Source organism: Carettochelys insculpta, chromosome 15 (genome assembly GCF_033958435.1).
Source record: "Carettochelys insculpta isolate YL-2023 chromosome 15, ASM3395843v1, whole genome shotgun sequence".
NCBI lineage: Eukaryota > Metazoa > Chordata > Testudines > Carettochelyidae > Carettochelys > Carettochelys insculpta.
This window is the reverse complement of record NC_134151.1, coordinates 36,760,185-36,773,853: the sequence shown is the minus strand read 5'-3', so window position 1 is coordinate 36,773,853 and position 13,669 is coordinate 36,760,185. Positions and strand designations below refer to the sequence as shown.

General features: G+C 50.5%; 1 protein-coding gene across 3 annotated transcripts in view; it reads right to left on the bottom strand.

The window, feature by feature from the left end:
- Positions 1-13,669, bottom strand: part of ITK (IL2 inducible T cell kinase) — a 53,013-nt gene that overhangs the window by 17,209 nt on the left and 22,135 nt on the right. The window contains exons 3-7 of one of the 3 annotated variants that reach the window (XM_075009472.1): positions 6,787-6,868; positions 4,487-4,615; positions 3,718-3,767; positions 2,997-3,148; positions 358-423 (exon numbers count right to left, since the gene is read on the bottom strand). In XM_075009472.1, the coding sequence (XP_074865573.1) occupies positions 358-423; positions 2,997-3,148; positions 3,718-3,767; positions 4,487-4,615; positions 6,787-6,868 (479 nt within the window). The remainder of the gene's footprint in view (positions 1-357; positions 424-2,996; positions 3,149-3,717; positions 3,768-4,486; positions 4,616-6,786; positions 6,869-13,669) is intronic. The other 2 variants (XM_075009473.1, XM_075009474.1) reach the window with 2 other exon arrangements.

Below are 13,669 nucleotides of genomic sequence, written 5' to 3'. Positions count from 1 at the left end.
TGCAGAAAACTTGGCCACACCCATGATAAATGGTCATCCTGCTAACGAAAATCATGCAAGACTATGAATGTTGCGGGATGAGAGAGTACCAGTCTACAGGGGTTCAATCTGTAGTATCACCATACACATCTGTACTGTGTGGCTGTCAAACATTACCAAAACAAGTGTTATAGTGACTATGCAACATGCAAGATAGTGGAAAATCAAGCTCAGTGACTGTGTATAGTTGTAATATTAATAATATCTTGTTCTTCTATAGCAACTTTTCATCATTAGCTCTCTAATCACCTTATAAGGGAGATAAGCATCAATGCCATGGTAGCTTTTGAGGCACAAAAACAAGTTCAAGTTACTTACTCATTTATTTGTAGGTTGTCAGGTGATTTTTGCACCACGTAACTGCTTGGCACATATCCTTCGTGGCTGTTGAAAGGAGATTAGAGCATCAGTATTATCAGAAAGCCAGGAGTTTCTTTGTACGTGTACTATCACCTATGAAAGCTTTAATCTGTAGGAAACCTCAATCCATGCCCTGGATAAAAGTCTGGGGTTTTTTTTTGTTGTTTTTAAAGAATGCCAGAGAAAAATTAATTTAATTTCTGTATAGCATAAGGAGCATGTTCCCTCCATCCCAGCTGAGAAGGAGTGTTCAGGAGAATTTGTGAATGAAAGGCGTGTATTAAAGGCACAGGTTCTGAGCTGCTTGAGAAATCTTTTAGTGAAATGTTGGCTTGTTGGGAAATGCCATGAAACGATTTATGGGAAAGGGTTAGTTTCCCCATTTTAAAAACAACTTGAAGGAAACAAAAAGCAGTCAAGTAGCACTTTAAAGACTAGCAAAATGGTTTATTAGGTGATGAGCTTTCGTGGGACAGACCCACTTCTTCAGACCATAGCCAGACCAGAACAGACTCAATATTTAAGGCACAGAGAACCAAAAACAGTAAGCAAGGAGGACAAATCAGAGAAAGATAATCAAGGTGAGCAAATCAGAGAGTGGAGGGGTGGAGGGGAAGGTCAAGAATTAGATCGAGCCAAGTATGCAGACGAGCCCCTATAGTGACTCAGAAAGTTCCCATCATGATTTAAACCATGTGTTAATGTGCCGAATTTGAACACGAATACGGTTTAAATCGTGATGGGAACTTTCTGAGTCACTATAGGGGCTCGTCTGCATACTTGGCTCAATCTAATTCTTGACCTTCCCCCCCACCCCTCCACTCTCTGATTTGCTCACCTTGATTATCTTTTTCTGTTTGTCCTCCTTGCTTACTGTTTTTGGTTCTCTGTGTCTTAAATATTGAGTCTGTTCTGGTCTGGCTATGGTCTGAAGAAGTGGGTCTGTCCCACGAAAGCTCACCTGATAAACTATTTTGCTAGTCTTTAAAGTGCTACTTGACTGCTTTTTGTTTTGACAGTGTATAAACTAGCACAGCTTCTTCTCTGTTACTATTCAACTTGAAGGAAGTTTCAAAACTGTCAGAACGTTCCATTCTGATGAAAAAAGAAAGTTCTGGTTTTGGATTTGAGTGACTTTTCATTGCAAAATGTGATTTAATTGAGAGTAAAAAAAGAATGAAATGTTTTGACTTCATCTGACTTTTTTTTTGGTACATGAAAATTTTCGAAACTTTGACTTTTCATCTTGGTTTGTGATGGGGAAAAGTTTTGTAACCTCACAAATTCTCAAAAGACAGAAAAACCATTTCCCAGCCAGCTGGTAGGCACAATGCTTTCCCAGAGTCCCATCCAGGGCCATCCAACTTCACGTTGCTCCATGCTCAGGGCCATGTGCTAGTCCTTACATATACATGGGATTCTTCGTTTTCAGCCGGGGTTACAGAACCAGCCTGCTTGGGAGCTGCAGTTCTAGGCTATGTCTACACGTGAAGCCTACATCGAAGTAGCTTATTTCGATGTAGCAACATCAAAATAGGCTATTTCGATGAATAACGTCTACACGTCCTCCAGGGCTGGCAACGTCGATGTTCAACTTCGACGTTGCGCAGCACCACATCGAAATAGGCGCTGCGAGGGAACGTCTACACGCCAAAGTAGCACACATCGAAATAAGGGTGCCAGGCACAGCTGCAGACAGGGTCACAGGGCGGACTCAACAGCAAGCCGCTCCCTTAAAGGGCCCCTCCCAGACATGGTTGCACTAAACAACACAAGATCCACAGAGCCGACAACTGGTTGCAGACCCTGTGCCTGCAGCATGGATCCCCAGCTGCAGCAGCAGCAGCCAGAAGCCCTGGGCTAAGGGCTGCTGCCCACGGTGACCATAGAGCCCCGCAGGGGCTGGAGAGAGAGCGTCTCTCAACCCCTCAGCTGATGGCCGCCATGGCAGACCCCACTATTTCGAAGTTGCGGGACGCGCAATGACTACACGGTCCCTACTTCGACGTTGAACGTTGAAGTAGGGCGCTATCCCCATCTCCTGATGAGGATAGCGACTTCGACATCTTGCCGCCTAACGTCGAAGTTAACTTCGAAATAGCGCCCGGCGCGTGTAGCCGTGACGGGCGCTATTTCGAAGTTAGTGCCGCTACTTCGAAGTAGCGTGCACGTGTAGACACGGCTCTAGTGTGACAAATTCAGCAAATTTACAATTATTCTGTGCTGTAGCCTGGAGAATATTATCCCAAAAGACACTGGAGCTAAGTGACTTCTGCTTCCTGTTGGGCTTTATTCTCTGCAGGCTTTGAAGAATTCTGGTTTCCAAAGGAGCAGGCTGTGCTGCCAGCTGGAGGTTGGTGTGAAGACAAATGTGTTTTAATTAAAGGTCAGCTCCCACACATAATCATGTCAAATGCTATTCTGTTGCACTAATTATTCCATTGAGGTCAATGGGACTCCTGCTTGAGGCAGGTGCTACTCAAGGTGAGTGAGGGTAACAGAATCTGGCCCGCTGCCACTTTTTAATTGTGTTTTGTAATGGCCACACACAGCAGGTTTACAGATGACTAAGGTGCTGCTCGGACAAAGGTACCCACCCATTCTTATCCTGAACCATCCACCAGTGGTCCTCGGACTTGTCGATAATGTAGTACTCCTCACCGCGCTGTAAGGTCAGCTCCTGAGGATTCTGGGCCTTATAGTCATATATGGCCATTACCAAAGCCTCTTGGGGGTCAAGCAACAACTGCTACACAAAAGAAAAACAATAACCAGGCTCTGAATCTATATCCACAGAAACAAAGGGCAAGCAGCCTCTAAGTGGTACCCTCCCCATGAAATGGACCCTCTGTGGGGATCCCATATTCTTGATGCTGGGCTAGCTACGTGATAGGGTCTCTTGCAGGCAATGATGGGAACACTGAAATGTTCCCAGCTTTCTAGTACAGGGGCTGGAAATTTTGACCAAGCTGTCTGGTAAACAAGTCACACGTGGACTGGTTTGTTGGCATGGCTGGGCTTGCCAACCTTTAACATGGAATAAACTTGAAGTGTTCCAGTGTGGCAGTGACTTAGCACAGCCGTGGTCCTGCCTCGCTTGCAATAAAATATTGCAGGGCTGCTACACCTTTGTCAAACAAAACTGCATCTGAATGAGCAAACTTAGCTGCTAACTTGGCACTGCTCAGACACAGGGGGAGACGGACAATGATGGAAATCCGCAATGCTCTGAATAGCTATGAGGCTCGAAGGGGGCATTTCCCCAGAGCAAGTTAATCGCACAAGCCGGTATTGAGGCTTGAGGTACTGAGGCCTCACTGCACTCACCCAGTTATCTTCAGGCGTGGGAGGAAGAGGCTTCTTGGAGGCTGAAATGAGATGAAGCAAATGAATTTAGAACAGATCTGGACAAAACCAGAGACGAATGTCAGGGAGTCATGAAAGTGACATAGAAATGGCTCTAAAGTAAAGAGCAAATGACATAATTCAAGAATGATTCCCACTGTTATTGGAAAAATAGGTAAATAAAAAACAAGACTGTCACCCTTGCGTAGCATCTTTCATTCAGAAGAACTGGACATGAAGGTGTAGTAGAGGGTTGCCCAAGCCCCAGCGGAAAGCAGCTGGTGCTAAAATGCAATGTTTGTTCCCCCCACAACCAGCACTCCATGGCTAGTGTCAAGGAGGAAGTGAAGGATAACTGTCTCGCCTAAAACCATATGGCAAAGAGTGATAGAAAAAAACAGCTAAAGAATTTTGCCATAACACAGGAGCAAACTCCCTTCTTTTGAGAGAATTGTCCTGCATCCTTTACTGACCTCAAGTGGTCCGCACCCTGGTTTTACACTTCATTCAAAGGACACCACCCAATGCCGTGCTAAGGTAATGGGGTCATTTTTAATTCAGATGAAAAAAAAGCATTTAAAAAGGGTGATAGGAAGACGAGGGTAAGGCACATCTTGGGAAGATGGCACCATTTCTCTCCACTGGAAATACTCTTCACAGCTTTCTACTAAGTGCGATGAATCTTATTGTTGTTTGGCACAGACTTACTGAAAACGGAGAATATCTGTAACAAATCTCATACCGTTCTTGGTGGGGTCATATTCCACACACCCAGCTGCCAGCTTCTCTGTCTGGGCACAGCATCTCCATCTTCCATCTATCCAAAAATTTGGATGATACTTCGGCACCAAATTGTTGTTGTTCCTGGTTTCTGAAAGAAGTCAGGAAAAGTTTTGTTTTTAAAAGGATTTATGCAACAAACTCAGCTAGGTGGCACTGCCATAAGTGCTGATAGCCCAGTGGAAGGGAGTGAAAATCCTCTGAATTTCAAGGAAAATTGTTTTCTCTCCATCAAACAGTATGAATACTGATGAGAAGCCACTTTTTGATCTTCAGCCTCATGGTTTTAAGTGTTCTACTTTCTCACGGAAGGTGCATGTTTTCCCATCCCTGGATACAAATAACCCTGATCAACATCCATAGAAGTGATGCATTTGCACTGTGCAAGTCTAAAACCCTGTAAAAACGTTTCCCTTTAAATTCACTATAGCACAGACAAAGAAAATGCACTTGTAAAAAAAAAAAAAAGAAAACCTCTGCCTGTAGCAAAGATGCTTATAAAAGACCACAACTGTACCACATGTATAGGATACAGGCAGTTACTACTGTCGGCTCAGTTACAGTATTAGCTATATGTGGCTCAAAACTGCTATTTCTAACTGTCAGGGTGGTTAAACACTGGAATATATTACCTAGGGAGGCTGTGGAATCTCCATTGCTGGAAATATTTAAGAGCAAGTTAGATAGACACCTATCAGGGATGGTCTAGAAGAGGGTGCTTGGTTCTGCTGAGAGGGCAGGGAACTGGACTCAATGACCTCTTGAGGTCCCTTCCAGTTCTAGTGTTCTATGATTCTATGATATCGCATTTAGCATTCAAATACTTAAATATCAACCTGACTGTCTTTGGGAGGAATTAAAGTTCCCACCCCCAAAATGAGTGCTTCCTGTATACACACACTTCTTAGCCACTTAAAAATAATTCTGCAGGCCTGTGTCACCCAGGCACGTTAAAGTTGCCCAGTGAAGGTGAAATTATGAAATGTTTAAGTAAAGGAAGTGCTACGTGGAGCACTAGTAATAATGGCTTCTTTCAAAGTACATCGTTGCCAAGTAAATGTATGCGGCTCCAGCGAAGCCAGATGCCTCCACAAAAACAGAACATTGCACACGCCGCATAGGACCTCATGTTACCACAGGCAGTGTTATAAACCAGGAAAGGGTTAAGAGCTGGTGCAATCTGCAGGTTCTGAACAAGACCTCCCTTGTCTCAAGCACTGTGGTCAGGTTCTGTTTGCCGTGCGCACTGCACTGTCACCACATAATCAACACAATGATCCAACCAATACTATCCAAGAGGAAAGGGATATAAAAACCATCTGCAGATAAACCTCCCAATAATGACTATTCTTTAGGAAGGTTGCTATCCAAATAAAGAGTCTATTAACTGTGGTCAAAAGATTTTTCATGCATCTGTATCCAAATTAAACAAGTAAAATATTTGAATACTGTGTACAGATGTGGTCCCCTCATCTCAGAAAAGATATATTGGCACTAGAAAAGGTTCAGAAAAGGGCGACTAAAATGATGAGGGGTTTGGAATGAGACTAAGGATGCTAGGACTTTTCAGCTCAGAAAAGAGGAGACCAAGTAGGGATAGGCTAGAGGTATTATAAAATTATCAGTGGTGTGGAGGAAGGGAAATAAGGAAAATTATTTACTTGTTCCCGTAATATAAGAACGGGGGGACCAAGTGAAATTAATGGCAGCGTGTTAAAGAGCTACATATGGAGGGGAGATATGGATTCATGGAGGTTAGGTCCATTAATGGCTGTAGCCATGATAGGTAAGGTACGGTGTCCTTAGCCTCTGTTTGTCAGAAGCTGGAGACCGATAGCAGGAGAGAGATTGTTACCTGTTTCGTTCACTCCCTCTGGGGCATCTGGTACTGGCCATTGTCAGCAGACAGGATAGTGTACTAGATGAACCTTTGATCTGACCCAGTATGGCTGTTCTGAATACTCTATCTCTCCCAGCATAAGAAGAATCAAGGTTAGGGAAATGTTATGAATTCACTGTTGTTGCCAGTGAGAGCTAAACAAGCATCTCCCATGGACCAATTTTTCCAAAGGCTTTGAAAATATGCCCCTAAAATTTGCAAGCACCTTGTATAACTACTTGTACAAGTGCTCTTCTGCATATGCAAATATAAGACATTTGACTTCCTCTGACCGGTCATTTTTTCCTAGTCTATGGCTGCTGAGAAAGCAGGCTTGGCAGTGGTGACCTTAGGGAGTCGATTGCATCCAGGACCATAGTTACCTTCTTTCAGGGTAAACACCCATCTCTGCCGACTCTCTCGGTCGGGTGCAAACACGTATAGCAGGTAGTTGTCATGAAGAACCTGGACAAGAGACCAGAGAAGCAAACCAGTCATTAGAAACACCTCCTGCCCTTCTAATACCCAGGGGAATGTAAAGCACCTTACACACCAAAGAGTCACGTATCAGTAGTGCTGTGACCATACAGCCAACGTTCTCAGAAATGGCCCATAACCCTGGTGGAATCTAGCGCCTGAGTTTGGTTATTTAGATTGATATGCAATAATGGTCAGGAAAGAAATCAGCTGAGACATTCTTTGGGATCAAGATTTCTACTGTGCAGGAAAAATTAGAGAAATGTAGATGCAGCCCAGAATTTCATCTCATATTTTCTATTTTCAGCTTCTCGAATTACTAATATTTGTATGGCAGCAGCATCCCTGTTTCTTAGCAGTGTGTCTATTCATGCAGGTTGTCTTCACCTGAAATCCCAGAGCCAACTTCTGCTTTCACTTCTCGTACCAGTGTATATTCTGAGCAACTCCGTTAAATTGAGTAAATCTCCTCGGGATTTACTTCAAAGTAACCAAACAGAATTTGGCTGCAGAATTGTAGGTGGCAAATAAACTGCAGAAGCCAGTGAGCTATGAGGCTGCAAAGATACTACAGGATGAACCTGTCTAATCTGGAACTCTCTCATCTGGCAACATCCATAATCTGGCATGATTTTAGTTAGCTGGGTGTGGCTAAATTTCCTGCAATCCAATGAAGTTTGTTTCCAGCCAGCATTCCTGGCTCTCAGTGTTCTGTGATAGATATCTCTCTGTGCTGATATTTAGATGTAGATTATGCCCAAATGTCTTCTAAGAGTCCAGCAAGCCATTAAGTGTTGGCAGTGCTGCTAGACAATATGACCTCCCATGGTTGGGCAAATTCTCTCATCTGTCACTGGTCAGGACCTGAGGGTGCCATATTAGAGAGGTTCAATCTGTATTTTCATAAAGTTGTCCCTACTTCTGAAGATGTGGGAAGAGAAACAGAGCATTTGTGACATTTAAGCAAATTTGGTAATATTGAGACTCATAAGCCGTGTCTACACGTGCATGCTACTTCGAAGTAGCGGCACTAACTTCGAAATAGCGCCCGTCACAGCTACACGTGTTGGGCGCTATTTCGATGTTAACATCGACGTTAGGCGGCGAGACGTCGAAGCCACTAACCCCATGAGGGGATGGCAATAGCGCCCTACTTCGACTTTCAACGTCGAAGTAGGGACCGTGTGGTCGTTGCACGTCCCACAACATCGAAATTGCGGGGTCCTCCATGGCGGCCATCAGCTGAGGGGTTGAGAGACGCTCTCTCCAGCCCCTGAGCTCAATGGTGGCCGCGTGGAGCGGCCCCTTAAAGGTCCCCGCCCCCTCCCTTCCTGTGCAGGAAGCTGAGAGAATGTGCAGGTGGCAGCCCAGACACGCGGCCAGCCTGCACGTTCCTCAGCCAGCACAGACAGCCACCCCAGCTGCGATGGCCACCCGGCAGCCCCCCCAGCGCCCCCAGGGGACCCCCCCCCAAGGGGAGCCAGGGCAGCCAGGGCTCGCAGGCTGGCAGCCAGGGCAGCAAGCGGCAGCGGGGCCCCTCCTGGATAGAGGCTGAGCTTCGGGACCTGCTGGGGCTCTGGAGGAGGAGGAGGTGCTCCAGGTAATGGGGAGCAAGAGGCGGAACGTGGATGCGTTCGCTCGGCTGGCCAAGGGCCTGGCCACCCGGGGTCACCCTGCCCGCACTCCGGACCATGTCCGGAGTAAAGTCAAGGAGCTGCGGCAGGGTTATGCCCAGGCCCGGGATGCAGCCGGCCGATTTGGGGCCGCCCCCATCACTTGCCCCTTTTACAGGGAGCTCAGGGACATCCTGGGCCCCCGGCACACCTCCTCCCCTGCGGCCACTCTTGATACCTCGGCTGAGGAGCCCCAGCAGGCCCCGGAGCCGGAGTCCGCCCTGGAGGTAAGCCCCACACCCCGGGGGCCCCCCCTGGAGCCCACCCCCGGGGCACCGGAGCAGGAGGAGGAGGAGGAGGAGGGGGACTGCTCCTCCACCGACACCGGCCTGCACATCCTCCTGCCATCAAGGAGCAGCAGCCGGGCGTCCGCCCCCCGGGTGTCCCCCGACCATGGGAGTGGACCTACAGGTATGTACCCCCCGGTGTACATCCCCGGGGTTGAGGGCCGGGGGTAATAGATATGTGGCCAGGGCCCTCCACATGCCCAGATGGCCATGGCCCCAAGGACAGCAGTGTCATGTCCCTCACAGGAGTGCATCAGCCCCTGCCCCCCCCGCCCAGCACGACAGTGCCATGCCCCATCCCCTGGGCTGGGGGGAGCAGAACCTCTAGGGTCCCCCGGGAGGAGGGGGTGGGACACCCCGCAGCAGCAGCTGCAGCAGCATGCGATGGAGTGGGGGGAGTGCAAATGCGAGTCTCAGGCTAGATATGAGCAACAAGCTGAATAGCTCCCAGTGGCTAAGGATGATCCTGGGGCTACAACTGGCAGGTTACACCTCTGCCCTGGACAAAGAGGAGGGAGGAGCCGAGCTGGGTTTGAATTGGGGGCCGCCGTTAGAGGCTAGGGGAAGGGAGAGCCGGAAGGCAGCCAGCCTGAGGAGGGGGAAAGCTACGCCCCAGAGGGGCACCCCTTGGGGTCTTCTCCCCAGGACGGGTTGGAAGGACTGTCTCTGACTGCTGTACTGTCACTTCTGGGAGAAACTGGGCATCTGTGGCCTAAGAAACCTCTCCTGTCAGACCCTGCTGAGTGAAGTGAGAGTCACTCCCGCCAGGGGACGGGGTGCAGTGCAGGGGGACCCTTGAACCCCATCACAGCAGCATCTCCCGGGGACGGGGATGGGGAACCTGCAGCACAGGGGTGGGGGGACAAGGGCCACAGCTCGGGGCCCACACTAACGCCTGTCTCCACTCTTCTTCCCCCCCTCCTGTGTTCCGCAGCTGCACCATCGGAAGGACCGGAGAGCGCCGGCGAGGTGTCAGTGGTCCCGGAATCCCCTCTGGGGCCATCGCTCCAGGCCAGCCCCTCGGCGGAGGACCGACCGGCCCCACGGCGGGCAAGACGGCTGACCCAGCACCACCACCCGACGGCGACGGACCCCCAGCTGCTGGCCCTCCACCGCCGGCAGGTGGAGGTCACGGAGCAGCAGCTGCGGGTGGAGCAACACCGCCTCCACCTCCAGGAGCAGGTGCTGGCCTGGTGCCAAGAGGCCTGGGGGGCCTACATGGAGACCTTTAACCGCATAGCGGACTACCTGGCCCCCCATGCCGCACCAGCCGCCACTGCACCTGCCCTGACTGCTCCACCCGCCCTGCCACCCGCTGCTCCGCTCGTTGCCACGCCGTCCGCCGTCGCCCCGCCACCAAGGGCCGTTCCGCCGAGGGAGACCTGGGGCCAGCTGACACTCGCCGGCCGTATCTGCTGGTCCGCCCGGCCCCCAGCCAGCCCTGGAAAGGGCTGCAGCCGAGGCGGGGCTCCTGGCTGCCCACCCCCAGTGCTGGACTATAGGGGCGTGGGGCCCAGGACGTGGCCCCCCCTTGTATATATTCCCCCCACTCTTTTGTTCTTTGCGTTGTATATAGTTTGTATTTATTTGTTTGTGCCCCCCGTTTGCCCAGTCTGATCCTCCCCCTCCATGTAAATAGTTCTCCCCTTCCTTGTTATCCCTGCTTTTTTTTTGTTAATATATACATACACTTTTCATATTTAAGTTAGTTAGAAGTTCCTGTATATAGTTAGTGTTAGTTAGAACAGAGTTCAAAGTAAACAAGTTTGATTTCACAAACAAGTGTCTGCTTTTATTTGTCCAGGAAAAGTGTGTCGGGGGGGTGCTGTTGGGTGCTCCGTGGTGTGGGCGTAGGGGCAGGGAGTGTTGTGGAGGATGGGGGGGGTAGTGGGGGGCCTGCCAGCGTTCACCCCGCGACCTCATCAAAGTGGGCCCGCAGGGCCTCCCGGACCCGGGTCCCTTCGGGGTCCACCTGACGACTGGGGGCAGCGGGTGGCTGCACATCGGCCCTGCCGGCCTCCACAGCCCAGCCCTGAAAGAAGGCCTCCCCCTTGCTCTCCACCAGATTGTGTAGGGCGCTGCATGCACCCACAATCTGGGGGATGTTGGTGGGGCCCGCATCCAGGCAAGTGAGGAGACATCTCCAGCGCCCTTTGAGGCGGCCAAATGAGCGCTCCACCACCTGGCGCGCGTGGTTCAGGCGCTGGTTGAAGCGCTCCTGGCTGACAGAGAGATGGCCCGTGTACAGGTGCATGAGCCAGGGCCGGAGGGGGTATGCCGCATCTGCGATGACGCAGAGGGGCATGGTGGTGTCCCCCACAGGGATCTCCCGCTGGGGGATGTAGGTCCCCGCCTCCAGCCGGCGGCACAGGCCTGAGTTCCGGAAAACTCGGGCGTCGTGGGTGCTGCCAGGCCAGCCCACATAAATGTCCTAGAAATGGCCCCGGCTGTCCACCAAGGCCTGGAGGACCACTGAGTGGTAGCCCTTCCGGTTTATGTAGCGTCCTCCACTGTGCACCGGGGCGCGGATGGGGATGTGAGTCCCATACAGAGCCCCGAAGCAATTGGGGAAGCCCAGGGTGGCAAAGCCCGCGATGGTGGCGTCTGGGTCCCCCAGCCTCACGAGCCTGTGGAGGAGCATGGCATTCATGGTGTGCACGACCTGCAGGGGAAGCACATGGGAGAGCACCAATGAGGGGTGAGCAGGGTGTGTGTGGCCCTCCCCTGCCAGGGCCCCCCTGCCCTGCCCTGCCCTGCCAGGGCTGCCTCCCCCCCTCCCCCCGTGGGTCCTCTTACCTCCATGAGGACAGCCCCGATGGTGGCCTTGCTGACGCCAAACTGCTGTCCCACAGATCGGTAGCTGTCTGGAGTGGCCAGCTTCCAGACAGCGATGCCAACCCGTTTCTCCACTGGGAGGGCACGCCGCATGGCGGTGTCCTGGTGCCTGAGTGCGGGGATGAGCCACTGGCACAGCTCCATAAATGTCTGCTGGCTCATCCTAAAGTTCCTGAGCCAGCGGTCGTCGTCCCACTCCCCAAGCACCAGCCGCTCCCACCAGTCGGTGCTGGTGGGGTAGCTCCACAGCCGGTGGTGTGTGAGGCGGGGGGGGGTCGGGGTGCTGCAGGGTTGGGGGTTGAGTCCTCCTCCCCTGTGGGCTGCTCCTCCTGTGTGGCAAGGAGGTGCTCAGCTGCCTCCCGCATGGCATGGATCAGGGCGAGCCCTGCTCCTGCAGGGGCGGCTGGGTGGACCTCTGGCTGCTGCTGCTGCTGCTGCTGCTGCTGCTGCTGCTGCTGGGGGTCCATGACTGCGTTGCTTGAGGTGTGCGTGCCTATGGCTCTGCAGACCGCGTGCTGTGCAGGCTGAGTGTGTCTGGGAGGGACCCTTTAAGGGAGCGGCTAACTGTTGCCGCAGAAGCGCTAGCCCGCCCTGTGACCCTGTCTGCAGCTGTGCCTGGCACCCCTATTTCGATGTGTGCTACTTTGGCGTGTAGATGTTCCCTCGCTGCGCCTATTTCGATGTGGTGCTGCGCAACGTCGATGTTGAACATCGACGTTGCCAGCCCTGGAGGACGTGTAGACGTTATTCATCGAAATAGGCTACTTCGATGTAGGCTTCATGTGTAGACATAGCTATAGTCTCACAATACAGATTCCTGTGACATGTTAGTGAGTCCCTAAGGGGCATCCCCAGTCATAGGGGAGAAATGGTGAGGGTTTTTGGCTTTATTTTAATGAATCTATTGCTCTGCTGATCCTTTTGTCCTGATGAGTTTTAGCACATGCGTGCATATGTTTATATACACCTACGGGTGTGCAGCTGTGGAAATGCTGAATGATCCCCTTTATGTTGATAAATTCTAACCTTTCTAACAAAAAACGGAAATGGCAAAGGCGTCTGTCCTGCTGACTCTGACCTACTCTCCTATTGCTGGTGCTGATCTGTTTTGTACAGTGTTTTGAAATTATCTATTGCTTCTTCCAACCTGAAGCAAGCTCCTGAAGTGCAAAAAAAACAAATAATCTTGAACAATACAGGACACATTGCACTGGGCTGCCTCGTGTAACAAGCCACACGAAGAAATTAAAACCATCAGTGGGTCCAAGGCAGAGCTACAGCAGGATACAGCTGACTTGAAAAAAAAAAACAAAAACCAAACTTGCTCTGAGCAGGTGCAACTTCAATGTTTTGTTCACATCATGTATGTTTGCCAGAGATCTCAAAAGGAGGCCGCCTGTTTGTGCTGCAGGGCTAATGCACATTTCCATGCCAGATTTATTTTATTTTTTAAGGAATATGACCACATATAAGAATTCAGGTGAAAGAGACCAATCGAGGGGTTTGTTTCTTTTTTTACATATCGGTGTTTCCAGGAAACCAGGGATTAAACCTTAGCCATGGTCCCATAATGCAAAAGAGAGTGGAAGTTGGTGAGTGTCCCCTGGAAAAGTTCTCATCAGATCTCAGCTGGCACAGAGCTGGTGTTGCTATTAAGTGAAAGCTGACATCAGAAGACGTTTGTGGAGCAGAACACCAAATCCTCTTATCCTGGAAAAATCTCAGAACAAGGCTGTATCTTTCTGAGGACCTGACCACTACTCATAACTACCCTTATAAAGAGAGAGGTCTTGCAACAGCCAACTCTTTTGGTGCCCTCAACAGTTCCCAGCACAATGGACCTAATTACTGGGTGTTTGACGTGTGCGGATTCCCATGGGAACTGCAGTTACTCAGCCTCATAAAGCCCCCTGGTTTCTAAAGTTGCAAACCTATAATATGATGCCACCATTGGAGATGTGTGCTATGTAATTTCTCTTAAAGTTGGAAGTGAG